This window comes from Pseudopodoces humilis, chromosome 1 (assembly GCF_049639895.1).
Source record: "Pseudopodoces humilis isolate 2021_Gansu_Grassland_sample_001 chromosome 1, ASM4963989v1, whole genome shotgun sequence".
In the NCBI taxonomy this organism is placed as follows: Eukaryota; Metazoa; Chordata; class Aves; order Passeriformes; family Paridae; genus Pseudopodoces; species Pseudopodoces humilis.
In genome coordinates, this window is record NC_142200.1 from 130,967,504 (window position 1) to 130,983,089 (window position 15,586).

The window sequence follows — 15,586 nt, forward strand, 5'->3', positions numbered from 1 at the left end:
CCACAATTCTCACAGAGTTTAATTTATTCAGTTCAAATTTATTTAGATTAATATACAAGCTAAAAATGCATTATATATGTAAATACCCTTTACAGTCAAACAGCTTATGCTTAAAATATATTAGTGTCAGACTATACAATAAAGAGTTAGTACTGCATTTTTCTCAACAGTTAGTTCATTAGCTGAACAGTTAATTATTAGTGGGAATTACTTTGAATATTCTAGATCCCATATTTTTCTACCATTGCTCTTGCTTTAGAGATATAGGCACTCATGGCATCCTCCTTTGACAAACCTGCAAAGGAAAGTAGGAGTCATTATCTTTCCTCATTTGTCATCCTATAAACTTGACTACAGGATGTAAATTCAATTGGTGTAACACCTTTTTTCAGGTTCCACGCCTCCCATTTGGCTTTGCCTTTCAAATCTAGCATTCCTGGACATTCTGTCAAAATAAATGCATAGCTTTGGTTATCATGAGATTTACACAACATCAGCTTGATTTTATCAATATATGTAAATGTGAAGTATATATGGTAATACCAATATTAATATCTCCAACAGTAGCCTGTTTGTAGAATCCATAGAGTTCCTTCAGTTCTTCATCAGTTGGTCTTGTTTTTAATTTTTTTACATCTTCTGCAGCACCATCAAAGTCAGCCTGATGAAAGAACAGAAAGTGTTCTCTCAATGGGTGTATTTAAAACATGAGTTATAAGACACAATCTAATATCATTAGATATTCTCAGTGACTCACTTGGGTTTAACCATCAGACAACACTTTCTCCATGGAAGAAGCTTCAAGATGTGTACATTTGTATAAAGGGATCTAGGCTTGTACAGCTGATAGGGGCAAGCAGCCTCCACAATTTATGTAGCATATGTGTCTTTTACAGTCACACTAGAGGTATGACACCATTCACTGAACTTTACACCCCACAGTGATCTCTGAATTTTTTTGACCCTGCCTGCACTGTGTTGGCTCAAGTGGTGGAGCTCAAATCCCCCTCTGAATGGTACTGCCCAATTCACCCTCCATTTCCACTGCTCTGCTGGCAGGGAAATAGGTGACCAACAGCTGGCACAGAGGTACCTCATGGAGATGAGTTACTGCCAGGACCACCTTCCACAGCCAGCTCTGAAACACAGGAGAGCACCAGAGTAAAGTATAAATTTACTCCTTTCATCACTGTGAATCTCACATCACCCTGAGGCTATAGCCATTCTCGCTATAAATCAGGTCTCAGGCTAAGGTTTGGAGTTTTGTTTCATGCCGACAACATTTCAGAGAGAGCTAGACTTTGTATAGTGACTACAGACCCATCAGGTCCCTGCACTACTCTAATGCAGAATGATACAAGCGCTTTAACATGCTATATGCTGGTTTCAACTATTATTATAGCTTTTGAATTGGATCTGCATTTGCAGAACTGCAGTATATCCTGCACTCATATTTAATATGTACAAAACCAGCTGTATTGGTTTTGCATGGCCTGTTTTTTGGTAGTGGAGGGACTACAAGGGTATTTTCCATAAAAAGCTGCCAGAATCTTCCACCATGTCCAGCAGAGCCAATTCCTGGTGGCTGCAAAGATGGATGTGCTGCTGGCCAAGGCTGGGCCGATTAGAAATGGTGGTGATGCCTCAGTGGTAACGGATTTAAGAAGGAAGATAAAATAAGTGTTTGTGCAGTTGTAACTATGGCCAGAGCAGAGCCAGAACGTGAGAGGAACAGCCCTGCAGACACCCAGGTCAGTGCAGGAGCGGCAGGAGGCACTCCAGGTGCCATAGCCGAGATTCCCCTGCAGGCCGTGGTGCAGCCCATGGTGCAGCAGCTGTGCCCCTGCAGCCCATGGAGGGCCTGGGGGATGCAGGGATCCACACACAGCCCATGGAGGAGCCCCACACCGGAGCACGTGGATGCCTGGGAGGAGGCTGTGATCCTGTGGGAGACCCATGGAGAGAGGGGCCCTGCTCCCAGGCTGGAGCAGCCTGTCCTGGAAGGACTGCAGCCGTGGAGGAGTGACCCACGCTGCAGCAGTCTGGGGAGGACTGTTCCCCACGGGATGGACTCACCTTGCAGCAGGTCACAGGGAGCTGTTGCTCGTGAGATGAGCTCACATTGGAGAGGTTCACAGAGAACTGTCTCTGTGTCACCCCACGGTGCAGCAGGGGAATGACTCCTCTCCCAGAGCAGCAGAAGCCACGGGTGAGGAACTGACCATAACCCCCATTCCCTGTCCCCCTGCACTGCTGGGGTCGGGCTAGAGCTGGAAGGAGGGAGGGGTGGGGGGAACGTGTATATAAGGGCTTATTTTACTTCTCATTTTGTCCTTGATGGTATTTAATGAGTGATTGTTCCATGTCCTTAACTCATGAACCCTTTGTTAAATTTTCTCTCCTCTGTCCAGCTGCAGACGAGAGTGAGTGGCTTTGGTGGGTGCCTAGCATCTGGCCAGCATCAACCTACTACACCAGCTTAAAAGTTTGTATAAATGTCAGCAATGATTTCAGCATGAGTGCTGCAGCTCTGTTTAAATCACTGATATCCTGGCATTAACTCAGAAGTCCGCATTGTGCTTCTTCATACCACCTTTCCCTTTAGTTACAGGAAAGATTAATAATTAGATTTTTTTTTTTTTTAATAAGAAAACCTAATGCATGTTTGTCCCTTTAATTGATGCCTTTCTCCTTGGCAAGTAACTTTGCTGGGTGGACCAGGTGATGGAAATAATCAAATATGAATGAGAGCTAGATTCACTACAGCATTCTGTATTTAAACAGAGAGAAAGTACAAGAGAAAGATTATTTCTGATTTTAAATTTAAGAAGGAAAAATGAGTAGTAATTTAATTAGAGAATGATGTTCAAGCAATGTTTCCTCTCAAAAAGGCCCCTTCCTGGTGTGATAAATGGAATTGATTCATGCTAACTAAATTGTAACTATTTGGAAAGTTATTATTATAAGCAACCAAGGGAATTAGTGTTACAAAGCAGATGTACCCCTTTACAGATGTTACATGTTAAAATTAAGGTACAGGATGTAGTTTTGAGATAAGTGATGTCCCAAAATGAAATCAAACTTGAGATGGACCAAGTTGGAACGACTTTAGGCATAGAGCCTGAAAATTATTAAATGTAAGACTAATTAGTGACTTACATAACACAATGCTTAATATGGACATGCAACCTGTGAGGCCATCCAGAGGACAGCGAGGATGAGTGTAAGCCTTGGTCAAAAGACCACCAAAAGAAGACTGAAGACCCCCAATTCTAGGGTGCCGGGGCTCCATTATGACCCGTCGGTGTGCTCTTTGCGTGGGTCACGTCTTTGGTTGCCCGGGGCCATTATGAGTCCCAGGGCTGGGGTAGAGATGGAGGGCGGGGCTGGTCTGGCCGGGATGCACTCTGTCACCTGTGACATCACAGCACCTTGTGTCACAATGGGTGCAGCTAGCAACATTAGGAGCAGGTGACGCTGGCCCAGTACAGCCTCGGCGAGCGGCGAGTGCGCACGCAGACAGGAGGCTGTGCTGAACGCCGAAGGAGGAGGCCGACGGCAGAAACGCGAGTACCCGGGCAGCCGGGTCTCAGCGGGCATCCAGAGGGCAGGCTCTGGCAGGAGCACCTTTGCCAGGGCGCGGTGCTGCTGCCGGGCCAGCGGCACAGGCCTTGCAGCCTGCCAGCTGCCCGGCCCCCTCTTGCCTGTTTTCATTTCCCCGGGGGCTCCTGTCCCCATTTCCCTTATCAGTACCTCCCTCCCATCCCCACTCAAGCCCTGCAAAGCACCTTAGGCCATGCTGGCCACGGCATTTCTCCTCTTGCTTGCGCAAGGCCTCATCCAGTACCCGCAGCGGGCCGGGGACGGGCTGGATGAGGCCACACGGGAGCGCATGCAGCAGCGTGCTGAGCATCTGAACCAGCAGATGGCTCAGCTGCTTGAGGAGCTGGAGCAGAAGAACCTGGAGCAGAGTGGTGGCACCTGGGGAGCCCTGCTGGTCTGGCAGTTCTGGGCTCTAACTGGAATCGTGGTCCTTCTCGTGGCACTGTGGTTTGGACTCGGGAAAATCAGACGCAATCCCGACACCAGTGGCATCAAGGAGAGGTCCAGCAGCAACTTGGTGGAGGAAGAAGAAGAAGTCGAAGGAGAAGAAGGAGGGGAAGAAGAAGGAGGAGACAACATTGTTGCAGAGAAAGAAATAGAAAGCACCAATGTGGAAGAAGGCACTATGGATGGAAATGAAGAAGGCAGCAACGTTGATGCAAAGGCAGAAAGCAGTGCTGGAAATGAGGCAGAAGAGGGCAATGAGGATGCAACAGAAGGAGTAAACCAGGGTGAGAAGTTTGAGGAAGCCAATGCAGCTGGAAATGAGGAAGAAGATGAAGAAGAAGGTGGAGGCAACACAGCTGCAGAGAGAGAAATCAAAAGCAACAATGCAAATGTGGAAGAAAATACGATGGATGGAAATGAAGAAGGCAGCACCATTGATATAAAGGCCGAAAGCAGTGCTGGAAATGAAGCAAAAGACGGCAATGATGATGCAAAAGAAGGAGTAAACCACGGTGAGAATTTTGAGGAAGCCCAGGCTGCTGGAAATGAAGAGGAAGAAAAAGAAGAAGAAAATGAGGAAGAGGAAGATAAAGAAGGAGGACACAACATTGTTGCAAAGAAAGAAATTGAAAGCAACGATGCAAATGTGGAAGAAGACAATAAGGATGGAAATGAAGAAGGCAGCAACATTGATGTAAAGGCAAAAAGCAGTGCTGGGAATGAAGCAAAAGAAGCCAATGATGATGCAAAAGAAGAAGTAAACCACGGTGAGAATTTTGAGGAAGCCCATGCTGGTGGAAATGAAGAAGATAAAGAAGAAAAAGGAGGACACAACATTGTTGCAAAGGAAGAAATCAAAAGCAACAATGCAAATGTGGAAGAAGACAAGGATGGAAATGAAGAAGGCAATAACATTGATGCAAAGACAGAAAGCAGTGCTGGAAATGAAGCACAAAAAGGCAATGATGGTGCAAAGGAAGAAGTAAACCGTGGTTCAGAGGAGGGCGAGGAAGCCAATGCTGCCAGACTTGAAGAAGACAAACGGGATTCAAAGAGAAAAGACGATGACCACAATATCAAGGGGAACCTTGGAAGGCCTTTAGAGGAGCGCATAGAGTTGCATGTAGTGGACCTGGACAAAGGTTGCTCGCTGGTAATGGAGCTGATGGACAAGCTGAGAGACATCTTTGGACAAGACTTTTCCAACTGTTTCTACCCGGTGCCACAACAAGCCATCGGAGTGGGCAGCGCCTTTGAAGGCTGGAGTCCCCATGCACAAGATGTTGTGTACCGCGTGCTTGTACCCCTGAGTCCCCCTCCAGGACACGCTTTCCACCTGGAGCTGGACGCCGCAGGGCTGCTCCAGAGGAACTCCTGTGTCCGTGTGGAGCTGCTGTGCACCTGCAGAGGGGAGCAGCTGCGGGAGGACATGCTGTGCTTCCTCCACCACTCCGAGGAGGAGCTGAGAAGGAAGCAGGACCCCAGCCTCCTGCAGACCCTGTGCACTGGCTCCTATCTAGACGTGGAGAAAACTGTCCAGTGGTTCTACCGATTTGTGAGAGCAGCCCGGCTGCTTTTGCCTGCGTCCTGCCACTGGCAGTTAATGTTGCAGCCCTGCAGCCGCTCCTGTAAATTTCAGCTCAGCAAAGACACAGAAAGCTTCACGGTGGAGGTGATCTTTGGGGTGCGGCAAGGAGACACAGATATCTTTGTGGGCAGCCAGCCTACAGAAGTAGGCGCGCCAAGCACAACGTGGTGCGAGACTTACGCCGTGGCAGAGGCAAAATTCTTCAGGCACATTTCCGGGCAGGCTCCCCAGGACAGCTGGCACTGCAAGTGCCTGCAGTTCCTCACCTGCTTCCCGATGGGCATAGGTTTTTCCAGCTACACCTTGAAGACTGTGGTGATGCACCTCCTGAGCACCGTACCCCCGACACGCTGGGGCAGGAGGGACTTCCGTCAGCGACTGATGGATATCCTGAAGTACCTGCGGTGCTCGCTGGAGACAAAGCAACTTCACCACTTTGTCGTGGGCAATGAGAAGTTCCCCAAGGAGATCAAATTGCCCTCCAGCTTGCAGCTGGCTCAACCACCCAACCTCTTTCAGCCCCTGGCGAGCAGCCCGGATGCCCACACGAAGGCCGTGCAGGAGTACATCCGCCTGCTGCATCGGCTCAAACAAGTGCTGATCTACGGCCATTGAAAGGGATCTTCCTGCACGGAGCTGTGCTTGTGGGGCCTCTTGGCAGACCCTGTAGATATTAACCTCCCGTAGTTAGTGCATTTTTACAGTACATGTTAACACCCCATAGTTAGTGCATTTACTACACGTGTTACAGCCCCGTAATTAGTGCTTTTAGCGTATGTATTAGGACCCTCTAGTTAGTGAAATTACCAGATAGATTGGGACACTTTAGGTGGCACTTTTCCTGTAGATAGTAATACTCCCTAGTTAGTGAATTCAGCATTCCAGACCCTTCTTTGTTATTGTTTCAATAAACACGTCTATTCCTTAAATGGACTGTGTAAGCTCTTCTTGAATTCCAACAGACCTAGAATACCCCAGTCAGTTTCATATGTGAGGTGGGGTGAGAAGCCCTCCCCCTACCCCAGTCTGTTTTGCTTATGCTTTAATCATACTTAATTACTGCCAAATTACATATATAAATTGTATTTTTTGCTAAATTGTATTCTTTTACTAAATTGTATTCTTTTATACCAAATTACTATTCAATTTACTAAATTGTATTCATTTTTAATTAAACTGCTTTTAACTCAATAGATCTAGTTGTCAAAATTCTAATTTCATTTATAATACTGGAATCATGAAACTACATATTCATTAATGTAAGGACACACCAGCTGGTAACTATATTAAGGCAGGAACAGCAGGCAAAATAGGGTAAGGACAGGTAGCTGAGTGCATTGCCGCTTCCTGCACAGAAACTTGGCCACTCTACCCCAAAATGGATCACCTCTGCCTCCTGAGATGGAATTCACTTTTTATTTTGGTCTAGAAATTTAGTTTGGCTAATGAGATTCGCCAGATACAAACTTCTGAGGAATTTCTAATTTTTGCAAATTTTTAATTGCTATATGAAACCCACAAAGGGAAAGCACAAGTCTTCTAAAACAAAAGTGCTCACCACAGGAGGATATACATCTGTAACAGCAGTGTTGCAACAAGGAGCAGCAGGCAGAGGGGTGCATTTAAAAGGATTGTTTTAAAAAAAGTTGTGATGTGCGATTAAAAGGGTATTCTAGCTCCCTACAAAGCAGCAATTAAGTCTTGAATATTGTTTAAACTGCAGCTGTAAATTCACAGAACATTAGATGGGAAGGATTCATGATGACAATACACATCTCTAGGTCTGCCAGTTCATAGCACCCATCAAGTGAAATGAAAGGAAAAGACAAAAATCCTGCAGCAATGCAGATGTTTTTTAACAAATAATCTTCCAACCCAATGAGAACCTCAGTGTTTGCATAATTGACAAGCAGATGTTTCTGGGAGATTCCCACCAAGGCCTTCCTGAACCAAATCCCCAGTCGTAGATGGAGGAGTACAGAGAAGAATTGGTGTGCTAAAATTGATACTGTTTTACGTTTGAGAAATGCTGATGTTCTGTTTTGAATATAACAGTCCTTCTGAGAATTAGGCAGATTCCAAGTGTCATTTGTCTTCTTAAAGATCTGACACTTGATCATTCAATAAAGTATATGATTTGGCATTTTCTGCACCAAATTCTAGATTAAATTACTTCCAAATTATATTCTTAAATCTAAAACTTTATATACTGAAACATGTGATTACTTATGTAGTTTGTTCCTGTTTTAATAAAAATAATTCTCAATGTTACCAAACTGTTACTGTTTCACTTTGTGCTCACCTCGGGATAGAGGCAAGGACATGGGGATTGCAGAGGAACTCACATGCTCTGAATTTACATCCCAGCCTACGCCTGAGTCGCTCCAGCCGTGCCACGCTGCTGCAGTGTTCCAGGCACTGCAGCATTAGGATATGAGGGAGTTTTGTACTAAGGTAGCAAGACAAGTCTAATTACTCAAAAACTCCTGTGCACTAACAACAGTACTTTTAATAGACGTACAGCATTTATAATGGAGAAGCATTTAATGAGGGGAAACAAAATCAGCAATGCAAACTACCTTACCAAGGAATTAAAAATAGTGGTCCAAAGAAACTGGAACTGTACACATTTGATGCTTCTCAAAGCAAAGCACTTAAAGTCACACTACTGGTACAGATGTAGAAAAGGGATGGACATTTACTTACAAAAATAAATGGGATGACCTACTGCTCAAGGTTTTTTTATAGGTATGATTTTATTAAAATAAGTATTTAATTATTAATCCAAATATCAGAAATGTGACATTCTTGACTACACCTATGACTGACTCCTCCAGACATTTCTTAATATTATCCACACATGTACAAACAAAAGCAGGATTTGTGCTGTTAACTCTAAGATTTAAAATTGGTATCACTAATAAACCATACCTAGGTTGCCACATTGTTTGAAGTTTAAGATACTACTGCAAGTGAGCGTCTGCCAGCACGAATGTATAAGGACTGTTCAAATCTGTGGAAATCTTGCACATGTCTAGAATTGTTTTCTGATCTAAACTTCTGTCTTAGTTTTGTCTGGGGTATAGTTAATTTTCTCCCTAGTATCTGGTACAGTGCAGTGTTTTGGATGCAGGATGAGAACAATGTTGGTAGCACACTGATGTTTTGGTTGTTGCTGAGTAGTGCTTGCATTGAGCCAAGGACTTTTCAGTGTGTCATGCTCTGAAAGTGAGAAGCTGCACAACCTGGGACACACAGCTGGGACACACCTAGGACAGCTGACCAAACTGGACAAAGGGATATTCCAAACCATAGAACATCACGCCCAGTGTAGAAACTGGGAGGAGTTGGCCAAGAGGGACTGATTGCTGCTCAGGGATGGGCTCAGCCTTGGTCAGTGGGTAGTGAGCAATCATATTGTGCATCGCTTACTTCTCCTGGGTCTAATTGCACATGCTCTCTCTCTCTCTTTCATTACTACTATCACAGTATTATATTTACTATTTAAACAATTATTAAACTATTCTTATCTCAGCCCATGAGATTTTGCTTCCTCCCCCTTCTCCCTACCACCAGTTCTCCTCCTGATCCCACTGCAGGTGAAGGGGGTGTGAGCAAGTGGGTGCCTGGTACTTATTTGCTGGGTGGTGTTAAACCATAACAACTTCACAGTAAGAATGAACCAGAAGCCCTGTTCAATTGTACAAGGCAAACAGTAAAAAAATAAGGAAATAATTAAGTTAATAACCTTATCTTTCTATTTTATTCTATTTGCATCTACAGGCAAATATCACAAAATAGTTAAAAAAATTTGCAAATGCTTATCTTACACAGCAAGAAACATGCAGAAATTAAATCTAAATACTAAACTTTTCTTTCTTTATCCCCCTCTAGCCAATCATTCTGCACAGACTGTTGCTTAGGATTTGCCTGCTTATACAACAAGCTTATAAGCAGCCTGGAAAAATATAATTTTATTTTAATCATGTGCCGATAAAATTCCCTTTAACTTCTCAAATAAAAAGCATAAAAAAATATACAGACATAAGCCTGAAAGATAAAAGCACGAATTATCAGACTATTATCAGACACTGCATTTTTGCAAAGTAAAAAGCTTGAATGAATTCTTCATTTACAGCAGAATATTTTACCAGTTTGCAAAACTCATAAATGTTACAGCCTCACTAATGAGAACATAATTTTATTAATTTGTCCTCATTCCAATAGATTCAATAAATTTATGGATATGATTGGTAACTGTCAACCAAACCAATGTGAACAGACAAGCTCAATAATGTCTAATGCAGAATATGTATGGTATCTTAAAATTTCAACCACTGATTTTTATATGAAAGTGTAACTGTAAATAGCTATGGAACAACATATCACACCACATTCAGCTCTTTCTTATGATTTATGGCTCATTGCTTAATCATCAGGCTAATAAATTCATTTTCTAGAGTGAATTCAAGGCAGAATAAAACAAACCATAATTTCAGTGATTATTAATTAAGCAAAGGTGGTGTTATGTTTGGGATTTGGCAATTTTGACCCACTGAAGAAAGAGATTTCTTCTTAGCTCTAACACAGCACAATGAAACCTCTGTGCTATTCAACATAATTGCAGCTCAGAAGAAAATTGCTAAGCTGCTGGCAGTGCTCTCCCTGCATCTAGGTCAGAGCATTGTGTTGCTCACTCTTTGCAAAATACACACTAAGCTGAGACAGACATAATGAGACAGGGATAGAAGAGCTTGCAAATCTTGAAGTGAAAGGGCTAATAGGAAAGCCTACAGAAGAAAAACAGCTTAATCCATCAGGGCATGGCCAAGACAAGGGAAGTATTCATAATTTCCCACAAAGATAGGAGGCTAAAAGCCAGCAATAATTTCCTCAACAGCAATTTAAAGCTAAAATTAGAGAGAACATAAAAGGAAGCTCTCTTTTTAGCCAGAAGGTAAGAAAGTAGAAGCTCTCCTACCAAAACACAAGGCTACCAAAATGTAGCAGTCCAAAGATGCATACATCCTAAAAAATACACACAACTTCTTTAAAAATTATTTACACTTCCCAAATGCACATATAACACTGTCTCAGTGTTAGAAGTTTTCCTCCTCTTTAATAGCTCCAAGCAACCATCTAGATACTAAAAACGCAAGTATGTACCTATCTTTCCATGTCTAACTCAGTCCTAGCAAACTCGGATGCACATCTGAAGAAACATAATTCATGCATGCTCTGAACAGGTAAGGCTCCAAAATATTACATGACCTATGAAATAGTTCCAATTAACCAGCATGCTTCTCACCCTCCACTTCTGAAAAGCAATGCAGTATTTAACCTCCAGGGGTTTAAGCAGATTTCCCTTGCCGCAAGGTAACCTTGATTTTGCAGTAAAAATCCTCATGCTTAAGAAATACCACGGTCTCCAGCACGGCGTTACACAGACGCACAGTGCATCATCCCCTCTCGTCTCTGTCTCACCAGATGCAGAAGTGAGTACCTGAAGAGTCATGATGCTGCGAGGATGCTCAGGGAACGGCCTCGCTCCTTCTCCGGCGGGGGCGCGGCGCGTCTGCCAGCGGGCTCCGGTGGCGCTGGGATGGGCGCTGCCCGTGACCTCGGCTGGGCAGCGGAGCAGCGCCGGCAGCGCACAGGGACTCGCAGCCGCCGGGACAACTGAGCGGCGACAAGCGCCGGGAACGGGCGGTGGGGGCAGGGAGCACTGAGCCCCCAGTCGTTTCCGCTGAAAGCCTGAGCTCCAGCCATACCACTGAGGATTAGGGCGCCAGGTTGAGAGCAGTGGTACAGAAAGATCCCCAAGCCGTTTTTGTGACAAAGGAATTTCTTGAGTGATTTGAATTGCAGCCAGCCCAGTTAGTGGTACTGTTCCCTCTGCAGCAGTCTCTGCCCATGTCCTTGTCCAGCCAACCTGGGACCTCGCACCCTTCAGATGCAGCTCTGAAAAACACGTGGGTAATCCCAAGGATACCTCACACAAAATACACTGCGAATGCTGGTTTTTAATTTCATCTACTAAGTACAGAATAAAAAGAATATTAAATTAATTTATAAACTACCCTACAAGTGTAACCACTGAAGAAAAACAAAAATCATCCCTTTTGTATCAATGAATTATTTATATTCATGTCTCTATACATTTATGTACATCGTTCCCTATGCATAGTTGAATCTTTCTGCATTTTTTTACCTGCTAACTTCCATAAAACCATGTCAAAAAAGCAATCGGACGGGAAACAAGTCCAGGTTAAATTAAATCAGGAATTAACGAGGAAAAAATCCAAGTAAATTTAAGTAAGTAGGAGATTTAAAAAAAACCTGAAAACATCTCTGAAGCACCGGTGCCCTGGTGAAGAAGCTCTGCTTTTTCAGGGCCAAGAGGCTGTGCTTAACCGTGCTGTGCACTACGGTGAATGTGGAAAATGAAAGCGGTAGCAAAGATTTGTCATAGGCTGAGGGCGGATTGCGGGAAACACTGAATGGAACCATCTTTACCTGTCAGCTTGGTCACATAACGCGATATCCGTGCACAGCACGGAAGTCCCTATGAAGCACCTGGTGACCTGGCCCTGGCTGCGTTAGCTGACACACTGCTGAGCAGGTCTGCCATCGCCTATGCCCTGGCAACGCCAGTGCTGAGCCCACTGTGAGACCCGCCACGGGCAGGCCCCGGCACCAGCGCTGGAACGCTGCTTTCTACTGACGCTGCGGCCGCTGCGCGATGCGGCCTTGAGCGCAGCCCGGGCACCGCCTGCCGAGCCGCCACAGCGGGACCCGCCCGACCGGCGCACCGCTCTCCCATCCCCGCTCCGGACCGCGCCGCTCCCGCTCGGCCCGCTCCGGAAAGCGCAGCGCCGCGGGGAGACCCACCCCGCCGGGGGACCGGGGGGCAGCAGGGCCGGGCCCGGGGGCGGAGCGGGCCCGGGGGCGGAGCGGGCCCGGGGGCGGAGCGGGCCCGGGGGCGGAGCGGGCCCGGGGGCGGAGCGGGGCCGGGGGCGGAGCGGGCCCGGGGGCGGAGCGGGCCCGGGGCGGAGCGGGCCCGGGGGCGGAGCGGGCCGGGGGCGGAGCGGGCCCGGGGGCGGAGCGGGCCCCGGGGGCGGAGCGGGGCCGGGGGCGGAGCGGGGCCGGGGGCGGAGCGGGGCCGGGGGCGGAGCGGGGCGGAGCGGGGCCGGGCAGCGTGCCGCGGCGTGTTCCTGGAGCGCGGGACGGCTGAGGTAGGGCCGGCATTGCTCCGGCGGGCGCGGAGCGGTGCGGCCTGGGCCCCGCGGTCGGGCAGGCGGAAGCCGCTCCGCTCCCGGGGCCGCAGAGCTCGGCGAGTGGGGGGCGGCGGCCCGGAACGCGGAAAGAGGGTGCTGCGGTCCCGGGGGAGTCTCCGCCACAGAGACCCGGCGGCGGGCGCGGTGCGTTGTGCTGGGGTCGTGCTTAACCCAGGTTTCCCTGTTGCCAGGAGCTGGAGGAGCCCAGGGAGCGCTCTGGAGTGGAAGCGGCTGGACACAGCTCCTGGCGGAGGTGGACGTGGGCCGCGTTTCCCCATCTCCCTTCCGGCGGAAGCGAGGGCGTCACGACGGCCGTGCGAGGTGGAGGAGCGCTCAGTGTTCGTTTTTTCACTCTTTGCTCTGTTCCCTTATTCCTGCACGCTTGTTTTACTCAGGAGTGCCCATTTTGAAAAGAAAAATGTAATCTCTGAGCTGTGAACATGTTCCGTGTTTTTTTTTTTTTCTCGAACATGTCTGTGGCTGATTTTGTTTGTCAAAGGTCATCGGAGCATCCCTAATTGAAAGCTTTTAAAAGCGATGACCCAGAGCTCATTTTTTTTTAAGCAATCACAAACTTCTATTCTAACTCAGTCACATGTAAGAATTCTTGTGGTCATTTCCCATTTTTTAGTTGTGTTCAGTTTTCATTGTTACCACTGAGATGGTAAGCAAAAAGGATTAGATAACTGCATGAATGACAGCTCCATAAAGGACTAATAGGTTAAGTTGCCACATCTTTATTCCTACATCCCAGATGCAACCATTCTGGGTGCTTGGGAGCTGAGGAGAATGCCAGACCTCTCCAGTTTCCACTGTTAGAGGCTTGACCTGTCATCAGGCTTGACCTCAGGTCTTCACTGCTATTCTGGACTTGATCAGTCAGAGCAAGGAAAATTACACTTTCTCAGCCCCTGTTCAGTTTTTCTCATCCCTGAAGGCATTGTCCAGGTGACACAAAAGACCCCTCTGAACTTTTGGAGGCCTGTAGGGGATTGTCTTCCTTCCCTGAAAGCATAAATTATTAAAAACTGCAAGTTTCTATCATACCTTCCAAATTCAGAAGAACACAAAAGCATGGACTAAAGGCTGAAAAGACATTTCTAAAACTCCTAAATAAATTCAGGAACTTGTTTCGTGTTGTGATTCAGTTTTTGCTTTTCCTCCCATGTCAAAGGGGGCAATGCAGCTGTGCAACAATGAAAATGGAGTGTCCTTCAACCTGTGATTCTGGGGATGGATTGTTGTTTGGTTTGGCTGGTTTTTTACATCTGTAAAATCTCCAGCTGCTTTTGTTCACCTTTAGAAGGGTCTGTTGTCACTGCTGTTGCCTTAACTCTTCTGTCCAGCTTTTAAAATTAATTTTAAAAAATGCAGCTCCACACCTGCCCTGTGGAAGATGTGTGAAGGATCGGTGCCAAGTGTAGGAGGTTGAGAGATGCCAGTATCACTGACATACCTTTCTCTTCTGCATTCTCAGAAGAAACTTCTGGTAACAATGTCCACAGCACACAATACAGTATTTGAACGAATGTCTTTCTCTCTCTTCCTTAGGGTGACACAGAACCACCTCAGGATGTCTGTAATTAAGCAAGGGACAGCAACACTTCGGAAAGCAAAAAAAAACACAGTAAAAACATGTCTAGATAACCCCTTTGTTTTCCAATGGAAAACCATAGATGGAGAAGATATGCATTTTATACTAGAGACCTTAGAAGAAAGGATTAAACATATTGGACTTAAAAAGATTGAGAGTCTAAGAAAGAAAAAACGTTCCCTTACAAAAAAACAAACAGAAAGGAAGTGTGATGCTAGCACCAATCAACTCCCTAAAGAGGAAACAGAAAACCACCAACAAAAACCAGGATGGACTGATATAAGTATCAGAAGACAGCTTGCTATTGGAGTTAATGAAGTTACAAAAGCACTGGAAAAAAATGAGCTGCTTCTCTTGCTGGTGTGCAAGTCTGCCAAACCTGCCATGATCACGTCGCACCTGATCGAGCTGAGTGCGAGCCGCACCACGCCGGCAGGGCAGGTGCCACGGCTCAGCGAGACCATCGCGCCCCTTCTCGGCTTAACGTCCGTTTTAGCACTCGGCTTCAAAAAGCAGTCTGACACATTCACTGAAGCAATAGCAGCAATAATTCCAAAGATACCAGCTTTGGAAGTGCCCTGGTTTCAGTACACAGCTGAAGAACCTATGTCTTACGTAGATTCAGATTCTTCAGAAAATCTGGAACCCGAACAGCTCACAGAGGTGCTGGGGGATAAGCTCACAAATCAGAAGCGGAAGCATACAGAAAGCAACTGGCCTGATTTTTCAAATGTAATTTTGCAGCCTTTGAAAATCAAGAAACTTGTCCCAAATCCCAGTAAGATAAAGAAACCACCTCGCAAAAAGAAAAAGGCTTTTTCAGTGTAACTGATTTTAGTTTGGTTCACTCCATTAAACAGATTTTTTAAACAAAGGATGGAATACAGTTCTAACTGAACAATTCTTTTAGGCTTTACAGTGTAAAGCCTAAATACACTGTGAATACACTGTGAACTTTATGTTGCATTTGGCTGAGATACTTTCAGCTTTAATAAAGAATATTGGTCAGAGTTGAATGTTAGTGTTTACTGGGGGTAAGTATTTTCATTTGCAGCTGGAAATCAGAGTTAAAGCTTG

The 15,586-nt window shown here is 45.9% G+C and overlaps 3 protein-coding genes across 7 annotated transcripts; 2 read left to right on the forward strand and 1 right to left on the reverse strand.

The window, feature by feature from the left end:
- Nucleotide 1: 1 nt before the first annotated feature.
- On the reverse strand, nucleotides 2-11,531 carry ACBD7 (acyl-CoA binding domain containing 7). Its single transcript, XM_005518776.3, has 4 exons — nucleotides 11,142-11,531; nucleotides 544-661; nucleotides 383-445; nucleotides 2-295 (listed from the first exon to the last, which is right to left on the reverse strand). Exons 1-4 carry the CDS (start codon nucleotides 11,151-11,153, stop codon nucleotides 222-224), a joined length of 267 nt encoding a protein of 88 aa, XP_005518833.1. The 5' UTR covers nucleotides 11,154-11,531; the 3' UTR covers nucleotides 2-221.
- LOC148185227 (inositol 1,4,5-trisphosphate receptor-interacting protein-like 1) lies at nucleotides 3,797-6,409 on the forward strand. Its single transcript, XM_088058989.1, has 2 exons — nucleotides 3,797-4,138; nucleotides 4,670-6,409. Exons 1-2 carry the CDS (start codon nucleotides 3,797-3,799, stop codon nucleotides 6,251-6,253), a joined length of 1,926 nt encoding a protein of 641 aa, XP_087915115.1. The 3' UTR covers nucleotides 6,254-6,409.
- A 674-nt stretch (nucleotides 11,532-12,205) lies between the features above and the next one.
- On the forward strand, nucleotides 12,206-15,525 carry RPP38 (ribonuclease P/MRP subunit p38). Of its 5 annotated transcripts, none has more exons than XM_088056236.1 (3): nucleotides 12,206-12,260; nucleotides 13,107-13,253; nucleotides 14,467-15,525. In XM_088056236.1, the coding sequence occupies exon 3, from the start codon at nucleotides 14,489-14,491 to the stop codon at nucleotides 15,335-15,337; it is 849 nt and encodes a 282-aa protein (XP_087912362.1). In that variant the 5' UTR covers nucleotides 12,206-12,260; nucleotides 13,107-13,253; nucleotides 14,467-14,488; the 3' UTR covers nucleotides 15,338-15,525. The 5 variants fall into 5 exon arrangements, with proteins under 5 accessions (XP_087912362.1, XP_087912350.1, XP_014103921.1 ...); XM_088056224.1 differs by having other exon boundaries at nucleotides 12,208-12,260; nucleotides 13,107-13,236; XM_014248446.2 differs by lacking the exon at nucleotides 12,206-12,260 and adding an exon at nucleotides 12,819-12,873 and having other exon boundaries at nucleotides 13,107-13,236.
- Nucleotides 15,526-15,586: the final 61 nt, after the last annotated feature.